The sequence below is a fragment of the Sardina pilchardus genome, chromosome 5 (genome assembly GCF_963854185.1).
Source record: "Sardina pilchardus chromosome 5, fSarPil1.1, whole genome shotgun sequence".
Classification (NCBI taxonomy): domain Eukaryota; kingdom Metazoa; phylum Chordata; class Actinopteri; order Clupeiformes; family Clupeidae; genus Sardina; species Sardina pilchardus.
Window position 1 is genome coordinate 32,806,831 of NC_084998.1, and position 23,435 is coordinate 32,830,265.

The following is a 23,435-nucleotide window of genomic DNA, read 5'->3' on the forward strand; positions in this document are numbered from 1 at the left end:
GGCTGTGGCATAATCTGTTCTTTTTGATAAAGGATTAAAAGGTTACTTTAACCACATAACTTACATTCCCCAGAGACATTTTGGTGTGGGACATCCCTCACAACCTTTTACTTTTTCAAACTAACACTAGGAAGTATCAAGATGGATTTACGCTTCGGCTGATTAACTGTTCCCCTTTGTTTTCGACGATAGGTGTTGTTTTCCAAGTCTGTGAACCCCTGATCAATAAGTAAGCTGTTTACATCAGCTGATTGGTCAACCAAGAACATATTGATCACATTCTCCTCATCTTCATATCATATATTGGCACTGATACAGTTGGATGCCTCTCATTAATTACACAAGCAGACGCCTGATTAACACATAATTACCAAAGGACATCCATATAGGTTAAAGTGATTTTCTCATTAGTGACCGTGGCCCAATCGTTTACATTCTGCACAGGTAAAGGAGACTAACTCAGAAGGAGACAGGCGTACACACACAATCTTATCTCGACATTATGTCGCCATGACATCCTGTCTCCAACTCATCAGTTAGTTTCGGTAAAAAAAAAAAGAAAAAAAGGTGTCTTAATAACGTTCAGTTAGCTAAACATTGAAATGTTGAAAATTGTTTAAGAATGTTTTCTCTGACACAATTCTCACGTCCGAATTTAATGCCATACAAATTTGGCTGAGAGGCAAAGTTTAGAACTTGTTTTCTGTTTCTTCAGTGTCTACGGCACTTCATGAGCCACTGTCCGGCATCTGTCGTCCCCACAGCAACCAGTCAGTACCAGTGGAGAACGCCTCTCTCTCATTTAAGAGTCACTCTGAGATAGGTTACAGGAATGTTGTCTGGCTAAACTGTTTCTGGTCCTTGATTTATAACGACTAAAGTTGTTTATTTCACCTTATCTGTGGTTTTGCAATTTCGTGATTCAACAGGCGCGGGTGCGCGCGTGGATACACAGCACACATTTAAACCTGTAGGCTGGTGTAGGCCATCTCTAGGCACCCTTCGAAAAAGTCTGAGGTGATTTCTTTGTTTGTTTTAGCTGAACAGCAGGGGTTTTCTGGGGGACAACTGACTAGATATTTCCAGTGCTAATTTAGTCTAATGTGTAGCTCATCCATTCTAATTTTATACTATTATTTGTAGGCTATTACCCCCAGCTACAGCATATTGACATGACATCCTCCTGTCTTCATCAGTGAGGTTCAAGGACTAAGATACCTTTAACTAGGCCTACATGCCGATCAGAATCCCCAAGTAGGTCGGCTGAACAATCAGATCTTTATCCAGACATGAGGCTACACCGTTTCCTTCGACTCGAACTCTGCTTGGAATGCAGTCTGACCCTCGTGTTCAGAGAAATAACGTGACTACAACACCAAGCGAAAAGTGCCATGGCACATCACCACTCTCCCTCAATGTTTAACCTGTGTGACAAGGCATCACTGAATGGGCGTGGCTTGGTCTGTGGCACACACGAGAAGCCACTGAGGCCCAGTTGCCGGTCCCTTAAATAGGCTCTAGATCACTAAGGGAAACTCTCAGTCGTAGGTGAGATCCTGGAACACGACAAAGATATCCGAAGATCACACCAGTGGACTCCGCGTTTCATCCTAGCAGGTAAGACACTATAACTGATGAGACACTAACTAATAGGTTTCTCGAGACCTAGTTTCTTTAAGTGTAGGGCCTAACAGTAACACAGGTTATTGTCTTCTGTATACGTTTACTTCAAAATGTCTCTGTGAAGCAATCAAGGAATCGAATTGATACAGGATAGCCTACTATTTTTTTCTTACTGCGCAGAGAATAAAATAATGCTATTCATTATAGTGATGTTCAAGCCATCTGCGTGTACGTAGCCTACTCACGTAGGACAATGAACTATTTTGAAAGTTCCAAACGAGTTTTGAAATGAATGAGTTTGAATGAATGAATAAATTTGAAGTGAATTTTTTTGCGACTCTTCATAATTGCCTCCTAACATTTCCATGCCACCTCTAAATAGATGAAACATTTTGTTTTATCAGATAACAAAATAGCTGTTCTGTTTATTTCGATTACATCAGTGTAGATTGAAATGGAAGTATATAAAGATCCGCTTAAAATGAATGCGACCTATTGATGTGCATTTAGGCTATTTGTGATCAGACTAACGACCTCTTGATGGTAATGCGCCTATTAGCCAGACAAAGTCGAGGGGAATAGCGATTATCTTGAAGACATCTGGAAATAAACGGATTCTGTGGAGATAATACGAGTTTAAATTGAGAATCATCAAGGTATCATGATCGTTAAAATCAGTGCGTAATTAGCCCTCGCCAGGTCTTGCCCATTACCACATCAATTTACGCGAAACTCTATATTCTCCATTTGTCTTATTTTGCAGCTGGAATACAGTAGCTCATCAAAACCAACTGACTTCTAGCGGTACCAACGCCCGTCGCCCTCTCTCCTGCTCGGGTCACTTCGTCTCTGTGTCACCATGGCTCCGACACTAACCACAGCCTTCGCGCGCCGCTGGTGGATGGCCGTGACCGCCATCATCGAGAACCTGCTCTTCTCCGCCGTGCTTCTCGGATGGGGGTCTCTGCTGATCATGCTCAAGTCTGAGGGCTTCTACTCCTACATGTGCACCGATCCTGGTAAGTGCCATCCACGCTCATAAGAACAGAACATGCATCCAAGGTCATACATACACAGATCAGAGAACCATCTCCAGAACCATCTAGAAACACACAGAAAACGATTTACCTCAACAGTCTTTTCCCCGACATCAAATTGTTTTCTTACTTATTCATTCTGACCAATGTTCAGTTATCTACTGAGTCAATTCAGGGAGGGAGGCACACAACATAGTGCACAGACTCCTCTTTGTGGTGAGTGAAATAGACCCCAGTTCATTGTCCAGTTAATTAGTTATATTAGTCATGTATGTCCAGTGTCTACTTTGTGATTTTATCTCAAAGTGTTGCCCTTGGCTTCCAAAGCATGTCTGGAATGCCTTGTCCTTTGGACCTGACAACTGTATTTATGTGATGTAACCTCAGGCTCCCAGAGGGAAGCGACACAAATGAGCCTATTGTGCGCTTGTTCTTCTCCTAAGAGGGATGGGGTACTCTGCGTGGTACTACGGTCCACTGCCAAACCAAGTCTCAGCCTCATTGTAGACCTAGAGGAGTTTAGATAGTGCCTGGTATGAGGACATGCTCCTATTTAGATAGAGAAGTCCTATACGTTCACTTGCTGTGCAGGTAGCCTGTTTAGCAGTATCCAGAATCCAGAACAGTGGCTGAATAGAAATGGCATTCCTTCACAGCTTTGATAAAATGATAAGAGCTTGGCACTGATTCATCTGTAGTCCATATATTGACCGGACGTTATTAGGTTCATGTAAAGGGGCAGACAGTTGGTGACTGCCGACATCTGCACCTATCTTGTCTAATCCGTTTTAGAGGAACAGCTAGCAATAGTGTTTCAATTGTAGCAACTGAATTGGAAACCATAGTTAACACCATAACACAAGAGTGGCACTAATGGAGATGGAGAGAACTGCTCATAGCTAAAGCAAGGAATGTGCTGAGCTTTTGTGGTGGGGTTTGGGTCTAATAGTCATTTTAATGCTAGGTGTCTGTCTGAGTGTGCATGACTTGTCAATAATGTGTTGTTGACCCAAATTGGTCATAGATGTTGTCCTGAGGGTTTGAGTCGAAAACAAAATGCCATACATAACATGTTTTCTTGTTTTCATGTGGTCATGTTGTTTTTCACAGTTTTGGCTGTGCGTAGACAAAAAAGGGCATATCTGTGGGTCAATATCAGGGACTTGATGAAGTTTCATTCTGTTGCGATAGTAGACATACTCCAACCACTGCCAGCAAAAAACACCAGACAAGATAAAATCACTGGCTTTAAAGTCCAAAGATAAACCTGGACCTACAGACAGTTAAGGGTTTGTGGTAGTGTGTTAGTGTGTGTGTGTGTGTGTGTGTGTGTGTGTGTGTGTGTGTGTGTGTGTGTGTGTGTGTGTGTGTGTGTGTGTGTGTGTGTGTGTGTGTGTGTGTGTGTGTGTGTGTGTGTGTGTGTGTGTGTGTGTGTGTGTGTTTATGTGTTTGTGTGTGTGTGTGTGTGTGTCCGTGTCCTTCCTTTCACGTGCTGTTGGAGATGTCATTATTTAGTACATTAAATATAGCATACAGGTATGTGACCTGATCACGTGGCAGTAACTGTGGCTCTGACAGAATCACCTCACAGGTTTAAAGAACCGAAAACAATTTTGTTTCATCCCCGCCAGGATAAAAAATCGGTTCCCTTTATCAACTAGTATTTTTTATTTGTTATTTGTTTATTTGTTATTTGTAGATATCCTAATGGATTTGAAAGGAAAATCTACCCTGTATCCTGGCTCTATTTGTGCCAATATCTCAATCTGATAGATCTTTTCTTTCATCTCCCAAGGGTTCATCTATTCAGTGTTCAGCTTCATTTGTTGCTGTGTGATTTTTTTAGAAGACATTTTATCATCTGTCAGTTAACATCACTGGATAACAATAAATACCTAAATACCCTTTAAGTTGCACCGTACGAACCCTGAAACAAGATCTATCAAATCCCTGCAGGCTCTACCAAGGAGGGCAGGTCTTATTTTTGCGGGTGGTCTAAAAATCAGTTTTGGCTGGCTCTTTGTAGTCGAGCCATTTGATTCATGAGGAGAACTCTCTTGGCCTAGATTTGCTGCGTCATCTTTTCGAGTTGCGCGCAGCATATTTCTCCCTGCAGCCTGTAGGTCGTTATCTCCCAGGGAGTGCCTGGACGTTGATAGTGCCGTGTGTCTGCTAAGCTGTTTCTAATCAGCCATCGCGGGCAAGCCGTAATGTTGACACATTGATGCAATTTACACCAACCCCCCCCCCCCCCCCCACACACACACACACACACACACACTTACTGCCCTCCACCACAGTGCTGCACAGCTGACCAGGGGAACCACACGGGCCCAGATCTCAAACGGAACTGGCCCGGATCAGCTGCTCTAGAAGTCTGACCCTGTTCTTTCCTCAGACATTCAGTCTCCCCCGGTCTAGCCAGTCATCCCCAGGGCGGGTCGGGGTTAAGTGCCTCGCTCAAGGCCACAGCGGTGGCACCCAGGATTCAGACGTGCACCTTTTTCTGCAACTGCATGCTAGCTAACCCAGTTCCTGTTCTGGCCTAAGCCGGTATGCGGAAAGGTTGAGAGTCTATAAGGGGGCAGGTATGCAGGTATGTGTAGCGTGATGAGCAGACCCCTCGCCGCCGTGGCCTAGTTAACACCTTCCGCCCCACTGTTCAAACTCTAGCGCGGAGCACGTGTGATGTAGTGCATGTGTGAAGGAGGGCGTCTGTGCATTGAGGGGAGCGCGGCTGACCCTTCTCTCGTGTGTGTGCCACTGGCGTCAGGCCATTCCTCTGCACATGCTGCACATGCTGCACATGCTGCTGCTGCGTGTTGGCCTTGGCTGGGGTGAGCTGCACGTTTGGCACCTGGCTGCTACTGGCCTGATTCAGCAGGAGATGACACGTACCCAAATACACATGTGCCCAGTCACAACTCCTCCATTCAAACACTCTCTCACACCCACCCACACACACACACATGCACACACATCCAACTGCACACACACACGCATACACACATCACTACTGGTGCTTAGAAACAGCAGCAAGTTGTGACCATGTGGGTCTTATGATCCGATGACTGCTGCTGCCAAGTATCGCTTTGGACAAAGCATGAAATGCACTGCTTAGCAGACATAGCTAGACTCTGCAAAGTTAGAATTGAGTTGAGAAGATCTCTCAAGATCTTCTACCATGCATCCCCTGTCCAGCATTGGGCCTCTTCATTCCGTCATGGCCTCCCTCAGCCACACCCAAAGACACCTTTGTCTTGCACCACCAGAGCCAATGTGCTGACCAGCTACATGCTTCAATACTGCGTTCGTTAGACATTATGTTCCCTACTATCTGCCTACCCCTGCAGATTATGTAAGTGTTCAGAAGAATGACAATAAAATGTGTACCTTTACCATTTGTAGGCAGATAACCGACCCGTGACTGATTTCTCCCTCTTTCTTCTCCCTCTCTCTCTCTATCACTTCTCTAGCCTTATCTGACCTCTGGGCTTTTATAGAGGGGTAAAGGCCGGAGCGCTCGCGCACGTGTTGAGACTTCCTGTACACTAGGCACTTTGCCAGCGTCACTGGCGCACACGGTGTGTGTGTGTGTGTGTGTGTGTGTGTGTGTGTGTGTGTGTGTGGGGGATCCAGTGGTGGCTGGGGGTTTGGAAAATGTCCATGCTACATCATCTTTTACTCTGCCCGTGAAACTCGTGTTCACACCCTGCTGCTACATCACAGATACACACACACACAGAGACAGAGACACAGACAGACCCACACACGCTTGTCCTGACCTCATGGTGTCAAGGCCATGGTCAGACCCCAGGGTCATTATGGGATGTGAGGTTGCACATGGCAGCACGTGCTGTAGACATACACCTTGAACTTGTGAAGTCGCTGCAGCGTGGCATTTCAGAGAGTCCACTCTGTCTCACCTCAGAGGCTGGCGGTTCTCTCTGGACGCACACACCTGACCTACCTCTCTCTCTTCCTTTCTGTCTCTCTCTCTCTCTCTCTCTCTCTTCCTCTCACTCTATCTATCCCTCTTTCACTATTGCTCTCTCTCCCCCTCTCTCTCTTTCTCTCTCCCTCTTTTACTATTGCTCTCTTTCTTCCTCTCTCTATCTCTCTCTCTCTAACCCTCTTTCAATATTGCTCTCTCTCTTCCACCTCTCTCTTTCTCTCTCTCTCTCGCTCCCTCTTTTACTATTGCTCTCTCTCTTCCTCTCTCTCTCCCTCCCACTCATCTGTCCATATCTTGCACCCCTTCATCATATTTCTCACGTATACATTGTGTCCGTGTGGTTCCTGTCAGTCAGCCAAAGCTGGAGATTGAGATGAAGGTCGGAATCGCTTGATCATTATATATTTCAACTCTACGTAATTAGCATGCCAATACGACACACTCACTGTATGGGAACACAGTGAGAAGAAGCTGAAAGATCATTTGGAGATGTGCCATTTAGACCTTACTTCAACACACAGCATGCTGATGGGTTTCTCAGTCTTGAATAAAGTACAATTCATATATATGCCCTGTGTTTTCTTTTCAATATGTAGCAATGTTCTATTTCATTATTTTCTCAAATGAATCTTTAAATTGTAATTACAGTGACATTACAGACCAGTAAAAGGCTTATGCACAACTGTATTGCACACAGTAACCTTCTCTTCTCTTCTCTTCTCTTCATTTTTTTCTTCTTTTCTCTTCTCTTCTCTTTTCTTCTCCTCTCATCTCTTCTCTTTTCTTCTCTTCTCTTCTCTTCCCTTCCCTTAATTTCTCTTCTCCTCTCTTCTCTTCTCCTCTCTTCTCTTCTCTTCTCTTCTACTCCTCTCTTCTCCTCTCCTCTCCTCTCTGTCGTGCAGGAAACAGCTCGGCCTTGCTGAACCTCACCCTACCCCCCGTGTCCGGCGTTGACCAGCCCCTGGTGGCGTCGGAGGACGATGAGGTGGACTACTACGCCGACGTGGAGGTGAGCCCGCTTCAGGGCCAGAGCGGGGTGGAGGTGCGCAAGCTGCACCCGGAGGAGCCCATGATGCGCATGAACGGCTGGCTCATCTGCAAGGAGCAGGACGAGATGCTCAACATGGCCTTCACCATGGGCTCCTTCCTGCTCAGCGCCATCACGCTGCCCCTGGGCATCGTCATGGACAAGTACGGCCCGCGCAAGCTCAGGCTGCTGGGCAGGTGAGGCACGCACACACACACACACACACACACACACACACACACACACACACACACACGTGTACACACACATGCACAAAACTGCACACTCAAGCATGGACAGACATACACACACACACACACAATGCGCAGTCAAACACACTTACACTCACACACACACACACACTGAAACACACACACCTTTGAATGAATCCTCTGACTGTGTACTCTCTCATTCCCCAGTGCGTGCTTCTCTTTCTCCTGTCTGCTGATTGCGTATGGAGCCTACAACCCAAACGGTAAGAGCATGGCTTCACCATTCTCTGACTTTACCAAGTTGATGGATGAATTGGTAGCATTGGTAGCAATGGACATGCATACCCTTCTGAAAATGTATCCTGGAAGTTGTGCTTGTAAAGTACATAGTAGTGTATTTAATTTAACTGAATTGAATTGAAGTGGTTTTTGAGTATCTGTTTTTGAATTCATCTTTGCCAATATGTCTCCTCCAGAGCTGTCGGTGCTCATCTTCATCGCCTTGACCTTCAATGGGTTTGGAGGAATGTGTCTGACCTTCACATCTCTAACTGTAAGTACAAGCAACAGTGCTCTCTGAGCTACAAGCAGCTCAAAAGGCTACCGTTAGAAAAAGCTCTGCTTAAAAAAAAACATGCAGTGATGTGTTCTTAAAGTAAATGGACTTATTTGGAATAAGTATAGAACTATATAGAGTGAATAAAGGTGAACTTGAAAAGAGTTTAAAGGTCCCAGAGGGCGTGCTTAGGTGAGAGAGGGTGCAGTGAGCGCAGCAGGTCTGTGTGTGGGTTAATCATTAGGTGCAGCCTAAAGGCCTTTTCCTCTGTTCCTCTCCCTTGTGCCGAACGCCTCTGATGCAGTGATGCAACCGTGCGCTTAGTGCTGAGGTCGCCATAACGACCTGAGGCCACAGGGTCAAGTGTAGCCGTAGGGGGAGGGGGGCTTGGGTCGGGGAGTCAGCGTGGACTAACTTCAACCTTGACTTGACTTGTAGTTGACGTTAAGATAGGAGTGCGGGTTTCAACAGCGCTGTCTTTTGGACAGCTGGGGAAGTTGAGAAAATAGCTGATTCAGCAAGAGTGAATGCCTCCCACGCATCCCATGACTTCATGATGACTCAGATTTTACACGGATGCAAATGTAAGCTTTTAGCTGGAATAGTGAAGATGTTCATCTGGCCTCTCTGGCCTGCAACTCCACGCAGCTAGAAGGGTCCTGAGTGTGCTTGGCAAAAGCACTGAGCTATTGCTCTATTCTAGAGTTCTGTTCTATTCTAGAGTGCTGTTCTAGAGCACTTCTGGAGGACGTGGGCTAATGAGCCCAGTAGGGGGAGGTCATTCACAAGAACCACCAGTTTGACCAATTATGCCTCACAAGTGCATCGCAGTGAAGCACATGAGAATGTGTTTAGAATTTTGCAAAAACAGTCAAGGAGATCTGCAAACTGTGTTTCACTGGGTGAGATTTGGGTGAGTTTATGGTGTCGTCAAAAGAGTGATCAATTCTCTACATGGGTTTAGACCACTGAGCTCTTGGTTCAGGCAGTAGGGTTGAGAGCTTTAGCAGTTCAGGTGGCACCGCACTGTACCACTGTATGCATAAATATTCATTCTAATATAAATTATCTGACTAATAGAAAGGTTTTTGGAATAAAAGTTAAACAATGGTCATTTTTGTATCAAAAGTTAGACTGGCCATTTCCAGATCCAACTGGTTAGACATCTGTAATTTGGTGACATAAGCACACGTAACCCGTAACTTGTTTACATGTCGCTGTTTCTGGATGACAGAGCAGAGGGCTCCAAGGACAAGTGATTTCCAGCCTTTGTGAAAGTGGCACCCCGCCTCTCCCCGCCCCCCCACCCCCTTCCGTCTCTTTGTAGAGTCTACAAGAGTTCCGCCGATGATTGTCGAGATGAAAGTGTTTTTCTCGGTAGCCGAACGCACAGTGTGTGCTTGCGTAACGCGACGGCAGCTTGTTGTTGTTGTGGCGAGTACACTTGTGCAGAGTGGTGTAAGATTCTTTTTTTTCAGGGGCTGATAATTGATGCGCTGTTCCACTTTTTTGTTTTTTTTCCTGCTGCGTCCCAATTAGAGCAGTAATGAGTTAGTGAGCGGCCGCAGCAGAACTCGCTGGATGAGGGAGGCTTTGTGGACCCCTCGCTCATTTCCTGCCGCCCTCTCACCCAACAACAGAATAGAGACAGAGAGAGTGCGGGAAAGAAAGAAAGGACTGAAGACAGAGTGAGACAGAGGGAGAGAGAGAGAGAGAAAGGGGAGACGAGAAAAAGTTGTTGTTTTTTCCAGTGAGTAGTGGCATGAGAGACAGAAACGGTCACTGATTTTCACCTTGGGATTTGGCCTTGAGCTGTCGGTATAAAAAGGAATTTCCCTTTTTTTTGTCCTGAATGTTTTTGTCTCTTTGCATTTATTGAAAATATGGAGCAGAGCAGTTGTTAAAAAGAAAGAGAGAGAGAGAGAGGAGAGTGGTAGAGAGAGAGGGGTAGAGATAGAGAGAATCAATACTTGTCATCTTGTCAATACAGGTCGTTGAGTTCACATCCCAAGTAACAGCTTTTCCTTTCAGAGCTATAAATATGAACATCATTCAGGACCTAGTCTAATCGCAATCGCTGAAGGCATTTCTTATCATTTTATAGTTCATCATCATAGGCTTGTTTACCCATCCGCATTCTCTCCCCTCCTCTCTCCCTCTCTCTGCCCACCTCGGAGCTGTGTGATCTGGGAGAAAGGGCTCCCCAGGCCGTGCAATTGCGCTGCGGAAACCTTTCAGAGTTGTTTGTCTGGCTTTGCCAGGACTCTTAATTGGTTGGCAGTGCCCCCTCATTTCTGACCGGAGCAGCCCAGTGGATGCCCTCTGAGGCCTAGCAGTCTTTTTGTCGGCCCCACTTCAGTCTGACCATCACTTTTTGAACTGCTATGACTGTGTTTTATATCAACTGCAAAGGTGAAAATAGGCATGATGTACAGTATATCCAGACAGAATCTAGATCATCTAGGTGTTAGCTGTAACAAGAAGATAAGTGAGACAAATAAAAGAGGATTGAAAATGAGGCCGTGCACTAGGTGCTGCTCCCAAACCAGTTGAATGTTATTGTGCTTTTGACCACCATATGGTATATTTCTGTATGTTTTATTTCAACTGTGTGACTGTATAGCCACCCCTGTCCCTGTTCACTGCTGGGACAGTTAAGTTACTGTAATTCCAACAAGCCTTTCAATTCTGCTCCTCTGCACTCCACAGGTGTCCAACATGTTCGGAGACCTGCGGTCCACGTTCATCGCCCTGATGATCGGCTCGTACGCCTCCTCGGCCGTCACCTTCCCAGGTGTTAAGGTACAGTTCCTCCTGATCTTCAACACACCTGGACACAACTCAGTTAAAGACGATCGTTTTCCCCTGTGAATGCTCCCATGCACGACTGATTGTGTTCGTTTGCGTTTTGTCCCAAAGTACGTTATTATGTCACCTAAACGTGTCCTTGCTCTTGCACATTAAGTGACCTTGGCCCTCACTGGGAATCAAGGGCAGGATTTGTAGAGGCCTTACATGGTGTTAATGTCTGTGGTAATGTCTGGTCCAATTGTCCTGTCAGCCTGCTATCACACTGCCATTTGGTCATTTAGCTCTACACATTAACAAGAAGCTGCAAATAAGTGCAAGCGTGTGTGTGCAGGTGCATGACAAGTCTGCTGGCTAGCGGCCCAGATTAGCTTTAGGAATATTCAGGAACACGCCAGTAATAAAAAACGCCTCATTGCTATCGTCCAGTTCGAGTTTGGAGATGCTTACAAAGATGGTGTCCTAAAAGGATAAATAGCCCCGCATAATAAAATGTCAAATGAGCTAGCAGATTGTGTATGGTTACAGCCACTTTATTTACTATAAAACAGTATAATGGATAATGGATGAGCAATCATTGATAAGCAAGTGTACTGTCATAAATTGTTCCTAATGGTTATGTCGTGTGTGCATGCTTGTGTGTGTGTGTATGTGTGTGTGTGTGTGTGTGTGTGTGTGTGTGTGTGCAGGTGATCTATGATCTGGGAGTGCCATTCATCACCATCCTGGTAGTGTGGGCAGCATGCGCTTTACTCGTCTTCTTCAACTGCTTCTTCAACTGGCCCCTGGAACCTTTCCCTGGACCCGAGGACATGGACTACAGGTAAGAAGCACACACACACACACACACACACACTCACACTCTCTCTCTCTCTCTCTCTCTCTCTCTCTCTCTCTCACACACACAGACACACACAGACACACAGACACACACACACACACACATATACTTATAGTTACAACCCTTCAACAGATACAAATAGCATATGTTTGTCCATCTTCGTTAAACCCATTTTTACCCTCTACCTCTCTCTGTCCCTCTCTCTCTCCCTCTCTGTAGCGTGAAGATCAAGTTCAGCTGGCTGGGTTTCGACCACAAGATCACCGGAAAGCAGTTCTACCAGCAGGTGACCACCGTGGGCCGGCGCCTGAGCGTGGGCAACTCCCTCAAGCAGAAGGAGCTGTCCACCAGGGACGGACACAAGCTCTGCCTGTCCACCATGGACCTGGAGGTCCAGTGCAAGCCAAAGGAAGAATGTAAGAGTCAAGAGAGAAGCCACCGCCCCCTCCAGCCAACCCCCACATCCACGCCACCTCCTTAGGAACGGCCCCACACGTCTCATTGGCACACAACAACTGAGATTCAGTAGATAGACAGATACACAGATAGATTTTTATTATGGACATTTTATTCATTTTAACTCTCAGAAAATGCTGAACATCTGCTGAAAATCTGCTGAATGTTATTTACAGATTATAAAAAGCATATGAACTGGCAGATAGATAAAAATATATCCATGTATATACATTAATATTCATGTACACTGAGAGTGTGACTTATGCCACCTCATGTAGGCCATTTGTCTCTGATCAGCTCTGTGCCTCAGAAATCACTGGTGCTGTAATTACGTTCATAAGTCCTTTGGTAACACACACATGTAAACACAGGGCAGCCATTGGCCTGTGTTTTTTGGAGTGTGATTTTAACTCAATTGTGGCTGCAGTTGCTTCTTTCTAAGTGTGTGTGTGTGTGTGTTCCTCCTACAGCCCAGTCGTTCATGAAGAGCATCCTGACCCCTCTGTTCGCTCTGTCTCTGGTCACCATGTGTGTGACTCAGCTCCGTCTCATCTTCTACATGGGAGCCATGAACAACATCCTGGAGTCCCTCAGCGGCGGAAACCTCGACACAGGTGTGTGTGTGTGTGTGTGTGTGTGTGTGTGCTGAACTGATTAAGCCATAGGTCAAATGCACACAGAAATGTGTAGGCTATACCTTTACTGTACAATGCCTTGGCTAAATGTTATTATTTCAGAAGTAATTCATAAAAATATGAGCTACTAGGTTCATTTAGCATCATTTCATCCCTGTCTTTTATGTTGTCATGCCAAATCAGAACAGGATGTGATGAATCCTAGTGGGATCTTACGTAATAGGATGATACTGTATATCAAGTAGATATAGATAGGTATAAAACAGATTTGATATAGAATCATTATTATTATCGTTACTCTTGGCAACTGTATGACGTGCGCTCGTTTCACCGTCCTTACCTGCGGCCCTCTTTGTGTTTACAGTGGAGAGGATGGAGATGGGTAAGACTGAGAGACTCTGTGCTGATGATACTCTCATGATAAACGCTGCTTTTTGGGCACAACTCAGTATTGACTGGCCACACTCTTTCATTAGTGCCTATTCAGCATTATCATTAAAGAAATCACTGTCTTCTATCACTGTTACTCTTTTGGAGTTTCCCATCAATACTGCCAGAGAGTTGTTTGTCCAAAAAGTGATCAGTCATCATTGTATCATCAACATTATTGTAGTTATCTAGTACGCTTCCTCCCGATAGTGCTTTGAGATAGCTGTTGCTAACATGTAGTTGCTGTGTTGCTATACTGTAATAGCAACTATGCTGCCAGTGCTGCAGGAACAAATTGCAAATGCAGTCATTTGCAAGCGATTGTGATAACTACTCGTCCGTGTAGTTACTGACTAACCAGAGAGATTATTCATTAAACAGTTAAGTAATCTCTTTCTTTTCTCTCTCTCCCCCCTCTCAGTGAGTCTATACACCTCAATCTTCGGTGTGATGCAGCTCTTGTGCCTCATGACGACTCCGGTCATTGGTCAGATCATGGACTGGAAGCTCAAAGACTGCGAGGATCCGGACAGCGACGAGAAGAAGGAACTCAGCAAGTGAGTCAGCATTCACGTGCAGTCACGACGGTCACATGAAACCCAGTCTGACCAGTCAGTCACCGCAAAGAACATAAATTGCACTCTCTAGTGCTTCACACAAGCATGTCGTCATCACATTCACTTCCAGAGTTCAGAATCCTATTCACTCCGAGAGTAAAGCGTTCGTAAATACATAGTCAAGCTTAAGTAGTGTAAACAATAAGGGGATCATTTAGACAGGACATTATTTACAGTAAAATGAAATGATATATCCTGAGTGTCATGTTAACAAGACATTTAGCATTATATTATAGAAACTCATGCTACTGACACATCACACACACACACACACACACACACACACACACACACACACTGCCCTCAATTGAAAGAACATGGCAACATATTAGACAATAAAGCTTTTCGAATCATGAGTATTGTGTGTAGTTGCTGACCTGATGATGCTGATGAAGATGGTGGTAGTAGTGCTACTGATGATGATGAGTGTGGTGGTGGTGGTGATGAAGATGAAGACAGTTGTGTGTGTGATTGTGCAGGGACCAGCCCCAACCAAAGAAGCAGGACAAACAGATCCAGAAGATCACCAACGCCACGCGAGCCTTCATCGTCACCAACCTCCTCCTCGTGGGCTTCGGAGTCACCTGCCTCATCCCTAACCTGCCTCTACAGGTGTGTGTGTGTGTGTGTGTGTGTGTGTGAGTGTGTGTGTTTCATGGGTGTTTGTATATGGGTGTGTGTGTGTGTGTGTGTGTGTGTGCGTGTGTGCATATAGAAGTGTGTGTGTGTGCATATGGATGAGTGAGTGTGTGTGTTTTAGTGAGTGTTTGTTTATTGTGTGTGTGTGTGTGTGTGTGTGTGTGTGTGTGTTTGTGAATGTGTGTGTGTGTGTGTGTGTGTGTGTGTGTGTGTGTGTGTGTGTGTGTGTGTGTGTGTGTGTGTGTGTTTGTGAATGTGTGTGTGTGTGTATTTAGGGTGTGAACAGTTCAGTGATGTTGAGAGGAATGGTGGACAAGATCATCTCCTAGTGGTTAACTAATGTAATGAAAGCCACTGAGGGGAAAGAGTGAGAGCATCTCCACTCATGCTCCATAGAGGAGACTAACTCTACTCTAATATACCACATTAGAATGCCATGTAGGAGATAAGGGCCTATAGAGTGTCAGAGTGAAGGAAGCGTATCTACTGAGCAGTACATGACATGTATGAATCTCTTTTCCACATCAGATGGTGTCTTTTGTCCTGCACACCATCGTCAGAGGATTCATCCATTCAGCTATTGGCGGACTCTATGCTGCTGTGTAAGTGTTATTTCATCAGAAACCTTTGTATTACCTATTCCTTTTGAAATATACACCAATGTGTTTTTCTATATATAATCTATTTGTACTTACACTTTGGTACAATTGCTTATTGCATCGTCTCCTTCCTAAAATAATGGCATATGTAATTTTTTATGAAAAATCAAAAACGTTAATCAAAAATGTAATGATGATTTAGGCAAAAGGTGATGATATGTGTTGTAATGTAATACAGTGTGCTATGTTCTATTCCATATGGATTCTGTTGTGTGCGGTGGCGGTTTAAAGTGACCCTGTCTCTGTCCATAGGTACCCCTCGTCCCAGTTCGGTAGTCTGACGGGGATGCAGTCGCTGGTGAGCGCTCTGTTTGCACTGATCCAGCAGCCACTCTTCATGTGCATGATGGGACCGCTGGAGGGAGACCCCACCTGGGTAGGTTACGCTCCACACACACACACTCACACACACACACACGCATGTTAGAGTAAGCACAAGGACGAGCATGTTAAGAGTAAGCACAAGGAGACAGATAGACAGACAGACAGACAGACAGCCCAAAGCAAGATGTGTACTACAGCAACCATAAAAGAGCAGCACTCACCTCTTCCACAGAAATGGGCAGGACCACTCGACTGAAAACAAACAGAGAGAAAGAGACTGGATGTGAGAGAGAGAGAGGAACAGAGTAGCAACAATGACCACGAAACAAAATTCAAAAGCAAGTCGTGTTTGTGGGATAGCGTATAGCGTTGCAGCTACAGCGTGCTACAGCTCTTATCTTGGTGAATCTCTTTTGGCTTCACACAATTTTACTAAAAGAAGAGACAATGCATTTTATGGACATTATGTTATACTCACACACACACACACACACACACACACACACACACACACACACACACACACACACGGTGTTGTCTGTGCTAGTGCTGTGCTAACTGAGCGGTGTTGTGTGTGACAGGTGGACGTTGGGCTGTTTGGCGTGAGCATGTTGGGCTTCCTGCTGCCCCTCTACCTCATCTTCTTCCGCAGACAGCTGATCAAGATGAAGAAGGAGAGGGACAACGATGCCAAGATCTACCTGAAGATCAACGGGAACAGCAGTCCAGAGGCCTTCGTGTAGTCACAGCATAACGGAAGCGTTGAAACGAGGAGTTAACGGAAAAAAAGAGAGAAAGAGAGTGTTAGGAGAGGAGAGCCAGAAAGAGAGAGTGGAGTTTTGCCGGTCTCTTGTGGACTGTGCCATGAATTCCAATCTCTTTGAGAAGAGCTTCGCCTTTCCAGTTATTTATTTCAGTGCCTTCTTATCAGATGAGAGTTTCAGCTGATGTCGTCCAAATCTCTTGTTATCACAAAACGTTTCGTCTTTCAACATTTTAGGTGTATATTCTCATTGTAACACATTTTAAGTATGAATTATCGTATAGACACTGATATTTCTGTATACGGCATTTTTGAGACTAAAGAACCTTGACCAACACTATGGTGCTCTTTTTAGAGACTGCTACAGAGTGTTTTGATATTGCTCACTAAACATTATTTATGTTTAGCAAATTAGCAGAGAAAGTGCTTGATGATACTCTCAGTAACAAGAGGGATGGTCAGTTGAATACAATGTGCCCTGGTTTTACCATAGAGGCCTGCTAATCTACTTCAGGCCTTCTTTAAAAGGTGAATGTGATTTGTCACATTCAGATATGCAAAAGCCACATTTATGTATTTAATTTTGTAAATATATTTTTATGATGAAAGTTGATGCAGACAATATTTATACATAAAAGTAAGTGGCTTTGCTTTGTGAATGCTTTGTATTTGAATTGTTCTTTTTTTTTTTTTAATAATAATTCTTTGTCTTTTATGAGCCTACCAGTCATAAACTCAGCACTTTTGACATAATGTCTTCATCCCCTTTCTCTGTTTATATTGTAGGGAATATCCTTTGTTTGGAAACTATCGATTTCAGTATTTCTAACATTCATATTTTTAAACCATTTAAAAGCATTATTGCTTAATGTATTTTACGTAACATGTTATTGTGTTGACGGCTATTGATAGGTTATGTGAAAAAGACTGAGTGGTTGAAAATGATGTTGGTACAATGTCGAAAGAATGTTGTGAACTTGCAGTCAGAATAGGCAGATAGGCCGCCCGCTTCATCGCTTGTAATTAATATTGCCTTATTTTGTGTATTTATTTGATTTCTATTCTATGACATTTCTCATCAGAATCATATTTTTTGTGAAGTATCTTTGCGGCCTTTTCTTTATAACTTCCTTTTTCCTCGGTCTTGTAGTGGACTTTGTAAAAGGTATTTTTATTTGTTTAGAGGCATTATTGTAAGTGTGAGTAATAAATTATTGCTATAAAATATATTATGTGTGATTCATTCTTGTCTTGGCATCCTATCAAGACGCTATAGTGTTTTTCTGATGATTTTTGCTGAGGTTTACAGGATGCTTAGCCGTCTGTGGCCTACCCTATTTTCCCCTTTTAGACTGCAGTGAGATTTTTTAGGTCACATTCGAGCAACGTCTCGACATTACAGTACATTAGAGGACAGATGATGTTGGTCATCCCCGAACTTAAACGATCATTGCGTTCATCAAACCCCCTTCTCTGACGTCAGCACGGTTATGTCACATCTCTAGGTTTGCGCTTACCACGACGATGCCGCGCCCCCCCCGGCCCTGTTCAGGAAGTGAATTTGTGGAAAATAGAAAAACGAGAGCTAGAATGACATAGAAGCGGGAGAGGTGGTAGAGAGGAAGAGAGACAGAGGCAGAGGGCTTACCTCCGATTTGGGCCGCTATAGAGCGAAACAATTACTAGTTAATACATCAAGCACACGAGAAGATGCTCATCAAAGAATTGTAAGTATGTTTTACCGTCATTTTAAATGGCATGCGGGCTTGCAGTGCTGGGCTTTGCAGTGGACCCACTAGGCTCCAGTTATTGGCAGCGTAAAGCGGAGTGGCATTAGAAATAAGAGGCAGCCCATGGCGACATCAAAAACTTAACTGATGCTGGTTTATACTTAACACCTGGCAGACTACTTATTTATTGCGATAGTGTGTATTTTTGGAAAACGTCTATGTCAAAACCAGATTCCAGTATATTATTATTTATTTAATCTATATTTATCCGTCTGATGTTGATGTTAAATAAGAATAATCGCCCTTCCTTCCATGTTAATCCATTCCAATACCCCGCGTTGGAGGTGAACAGCGGTGGTTTAGGATATTGCGTGCTGACATTCATTCCAGTGGCAACATATCCATGTTATTGATGCGCTCGGTGAAGGTGAAACCGACCGAATTTGGAACGTTTCTCTGAAGACAGTGCGTGGATGCCCAGTCCTAGAATATGTTTCTTAACAATATGCAAAAGTGAAGGGGCTGTCGTGTTTAGCCAGATTCTGAGAATCAACCCTGACATTTTAAACGTTGGACACGGTCATTTCGCGTATGCAATTTGAGCAGGTGTTCCATTGGTTACCCTCTAACCAGGCGATGCGGGGACAGGGTGGCCATTGAAATTAAACTTGACTCATGCGATTTAATCTTCTTAGAATCGAATAATCAAGAGTCGTCAAGTTCCTTTATGCACTCAGAGAAACCCGTAAAGGTGAATGCTACCGGGGAACTACGGCTGGTTGTTCGGCCATATTGAAACATGAAGTATCATTTCAATGTACAAATAAATCGAGCTTGCTCCATCTTATACATTTAGACATCTCTTCGCGAAACATCGCTAATTTCATAGAATATTCTTTTTGAAGTTAGCGAGTCAATTGAGGTACCACTATTACTTTGAAGCGCTATTTATCGGTAGCCTAAAATTTGACACCGCTGGAATTCCGTGAAGGGCTCCTCGATGGGATGCACGCTCACATATGTCGGCGCTAACATGACACAAATCTGGTTTGATGTTTATTTTCAAGCTGCATTGCATCTGTAGAGGACGTGAGTGTCGTATTATCACCGATATCCTCCTTGCCAAAAATATTCCGGGATGCTAGGCAGTCTCCCTCTCTACACGAATAGGATTCCTCCGTGCCTCGTGCCCTGCCGACTAAGGTCATGCAAATGGATGTTGGCAGAGGCCTACCGGCAGCTTACACATGAACGTGGACTGGACAGTAAAGGCGCACAACCCTTATGCTTAGGATGCGGGCGCACTACTAGGCTACGCATAAAATGGTAGGCCCGAGGTTTCTGTCACGATTTAGCGATGAATCATCAGTGGCACCAGGAAGACATTCATCACTCGTAAAACTGAGCAAGCGCTTACAAATGTACCTCGATCTACTGCTGCTTATTGCGAAGGTTGCGCTGCGGATACTTTGTCATGCAAATAATTAAGCCAAGCAATCATATCAGCACCGGACAGCGCTCTTAACCCCTTATTCTTGAAAGTTTGCTCTCCAAGGTACTTAAGTGAGAGAAGGAGTTGGAATTTGAATAGAAACTACGGCATTGGTGTAAACCAGCTTGAACAAAGCTGGGACAAAGCCGAATACGTCGTTCTTGGCACGAGAATCAAATGCATAGTGTGGATGTGACATGTGTTTTGATAAAACATGAATAATACGAAATAAATTGAAAATGTAGCTTACAAACTTAGCAACTAACTCGCTGAGGCATTTGTCTTTGTGTCTGCGTTCAAATATTGGCCTAAGAGGAACTGAAGGCAGCACATAAGTAATTTAGAGATAAAATAGCCCAGAGTAGTTTAAACAGATGATTGGTCCAAATCTGACCAGTGTTTTAACCGAAGGTCCTGCCTTGTTAATACCCAGATCATCCATTTTAATGAGGTCAGTGTGCTTCAGTCACCCCTTCAGCAAAAGGTCAATAGCGCTGTGTTTGATGGTGCCATGTTAGACAATTAGCACGGGCCTCCTCCTGCAGTCAGGTGCTTGTAGCTCAGGTGATAGATGTGTGAGGAAGGATGATCCCATGCCGGCAGCGGAGCTGTGCTCTTAAAGAGCTCACATGTGGCACTGGGACTGGGACTGTGCTGTGATGGAAGTTGACACCATTTTCTTGTCAACAATGATTGTTACAGTATTCAAAGTTGTGGTGTTCTAACACTTGGATGTTCCTATATATTTAGTAATATCCATAATATCACCAATAGTAAGAGGTTCATCCTTCGTGTATCTGAATGTGCAGCTGCATATTTACCGGTACACATCATTTGAAATGCAGCATTAAGCCCAAAAAGCCTGCACTGTAGGTTACAGAGACAGCATAGTGGGTGAGACTGTGATGCAGATAGCTGTTCTTTATGAGGCCTAATTTGGGGTGGGGGTGTTTAGGCAGCTGAGTGATAGCAGGATGCAGATAGCTCAGCCTGTCATCCCCCCTGAAGTGGGACTTCCAGGAAGCATTGCAAGGGAATGATAGTATATTAGCCAGGTTAACTCAGTCCCCACCTATACCGACAGTGCGTGTGGATGAGGACAAGGCACATTAGCACACCAGAATGACATGTCAGAGATGTATAGATTACATTTGAGGGTGTATATTATGGACATTCACATATTCTCAACTCAAAGGAGATATTTTATTTGTCTGTTTAAATCCTGTTGTCAGAGATGTATAAAAATTCCCCTTCGGTTTGAGAAGCATTCAGGATGCAAATGGTTGGCATCATTTCACAGTTGCATTGTCCGTCCTAGACAGCAGAGAGAGAGAGAGAGAGAGATAAAGAGAAAGAGAGAAAGATAGAGAGAAAGAGAAAGAAAGAGAGACAGTAAGAGGCTAAAGAAAAGAAGCCTTTTCCTCTGTGTGTTGCTGGCGGTTAGTGATGTTGCTCAGCAGCCCTGAGCTCTTTATCTGGAGGCACCTGTGTGAGCATTTATAATGCAGGAACAGGCCCTGGTGTCACCGCACAGGCGGAGGAGGAGGAGGAGGAGGAGGAGGAGGAGGGGGGACACCAGATCTGCTGTTAGAGCCTTCAGGAGCAAGGAGAGCCCGTTACTCAAGACCTAAAGGTGGTTGCCATTCACCTGCACTCTCCTGTATGTCCATAGACCCCCCCCCCCCCCCACACACACACACATCTATCAGTGTGATCTTGTGTCCGGTGGAAACACCCTGATGTTTGATGTTCACCTTCATAATTTCTTGAGTATTAGGCTATTCACCACTTTTATGCAAATCTCTATAAGCACCATCATACACAGACACAAACAAGGGGCATGTCTAATGTGTGTGTGTGTGTGTGTGTGTGTGTGTGTGCGGTAGGTAAACACGTGTGTTTAGACTGACTCACAGCTGCCATAAGGGAGACCCAGAGGAAGGCAGCTAATTAGTCCACAGTGGGGCCCTGGTGTCCGTTTTCACCCTTTGAGTATTAATGAAATATGCAAGCAGCAGAGAAGGAGCTACCCTGGGCCTGCCAATCAAAAACAGCACAGACAGAAGGAGTTACCCAGGGCCTGCCAATCAAAAACAGCACACACAGTCATCAACTGGGCCGGAACTGTCAAAAGCCATGACACAGGGACGTGGAAGTGCTTGATATGCGCTCTGTGTCTCTGGCTGTGTGGGTGTGTAGATCAGCATAATGTGTTCTGATGGCACATTGTTCTTTTTAGGTTAAAATATACTATACTCTTAATCATCGCCTTATCAAAAACAACTCCAGACCATGAACGTCATCCAAGGGTCAGAGAGAGTGTGTGTGTGTGTGTGTGTGTGTGTGTGTGTGTGTGTGTGTGTGTGTGTGTGTGTGTGTGAGTATAACATAATGTCCATAAAATGCATTGTCTCTTCTTTTAGTAAAATTGTGTGAAGCCAAAAGAGATTCACCAAGATAAGAGCTGTAGCACGCTGTAGCTGCAACGCTATACGCTATCCCACAAACACGACTTGCTTTTGAATTTTGTTTGGTGGTCATTGTTGCTACTCTGTTCCTCTCTCTCACATCCAGTCTCTTTCTCTCTGTTTGTTTTCAGTCGAGTGGTCCTGCCCATTTCTGTGGAAGAGGTGAGTGCTGCTCTTTTATGGTTGCTGTAGTACACATCTTGCTTTGGGCTGTCTGTCTGTCTGTCTGTCTGTCTATCTGTCTCCTTGTGCTTACTCTAACATGCTCTTTGAGAGAGGCCAGACCAGCCCAAGCCTGTCAGTTCTCTTCTACAAATGCACATCTTTTTTTCTGGAATGCCAAACTGGCATGAAATGACACATCTACCTAGCCTGACGAGCCAGACCCACATCAAGATGTAGGGTCTGGACACTCACCGTAGACAGGGCTCAATCGGAGGGGTGGGATAAACAGTTGTCTTTCAAATTCCCTCCCCGCAATAGGATAACGCTAAACGAATCATCTTCTTGTTTTCAAGTAGCAGGATGCGTAACCTTCCCTCTCCACGCAATAGGATAACGCTAAGCGAATCATCTTCTTGTTTTCAAATAACAGGATGCGTTACCGTAGCAACTTCTGGTCGCATGTCAGTCACCATTATGTTAAGCCCTGTGATTGGATCGCTGGTGCTGGGGGTTCTCAGCTCCCTGCCTCAACGAAGCGTTGCTAGACTGCCCCGCCAGCCAAATTACATTTGCTGCCGCTAGGGGCGTCTAGATTTCTAGGCTAACATCTACCATGAAATGACACTGAAATGTGGTTTAGCCAAAGAGTTTGACAGCTTCAGACGGATGTGTTTCCCTGTAGACCACAATACAGGTGAACTTGTTAGAGGCTGCCACTGACTATGCTGTGCTGTAGTGGAAAAGGACAGACACACACACACACACACACACACACACACACACACACACACACACACACACACACACACACACACACACTAGCATCAATCTGGAGTCAGGTGTAGTCCCACCACAGGGGCTTAGAGTGTGGAAGGACGAGGGAATCTGAGGGTCTGGTATTATCACTGCTCCCTGGAAACTCTCTGTGTGTGCGACTGTGTGTGTGTGTGTGTGTGTGTGTGTGTGTATGTGTGTGTGCGTGCGTGCCTGCGTGCGTGC

The 23,435-nt window shown here is 44.7% G+C and overlaps 2 protein-coding genes across 2 annotated transcripts in view; both read left to right on the forward strand.

The window, feature by feature from the left end:
- Positions 1-1,518: 1,518 nt before the first annotated feature.
- Positions 1,519-17,802, forward strand: slc43a2b (solute carrier family 43 member 2b). Its single transcript, XM_062537315.1, has 14 exons — positions 1,519-1,617; positions 2,387-2,642; positions 7,518-7,839; positions 8,062-8,117; positions 8,331-8,407; positions 11,120-11,212; positions 11,908-12,041; positions 12,279-12,475; positions 12,986-13,129; positions 14,001-14,136; positions 14,676-14,808; positions 15,364-15,437; positions 15,747-15,870; positions 16,400-17,802. Exons 2-14 carry the CDS (start codon positions 2,483-2,485, stop codon positions 16,559-16,561), a joined length of 1,812 nt encoding a protein of 603 aa, XP_062393299.1. The 5' UTR covers positions 1,519-1,617; positions 2,387-2,482; the 3' UTR covers positions 16,562-17,802.
- Positions 17,803-18,188: 386 nt separating this feature from the next.
- Positions 18,189-23,435, forward strand: part of pitpnab (phosphatidylinositol transfer protein, alpha b) — a gene marked incomplete in the record, with an annotated part of 20,512 nt that continues 15,265 nt past the window's right edge. The window contains 2 exon segments of the mRNA XM_062537317.1: positions 18,189-18,308; positions 22,403-22,433. Coding sequence (XP_062393301.1) covers positions 18,292-18,308; positions 22,403-22,433 — 48 coding nt within the window.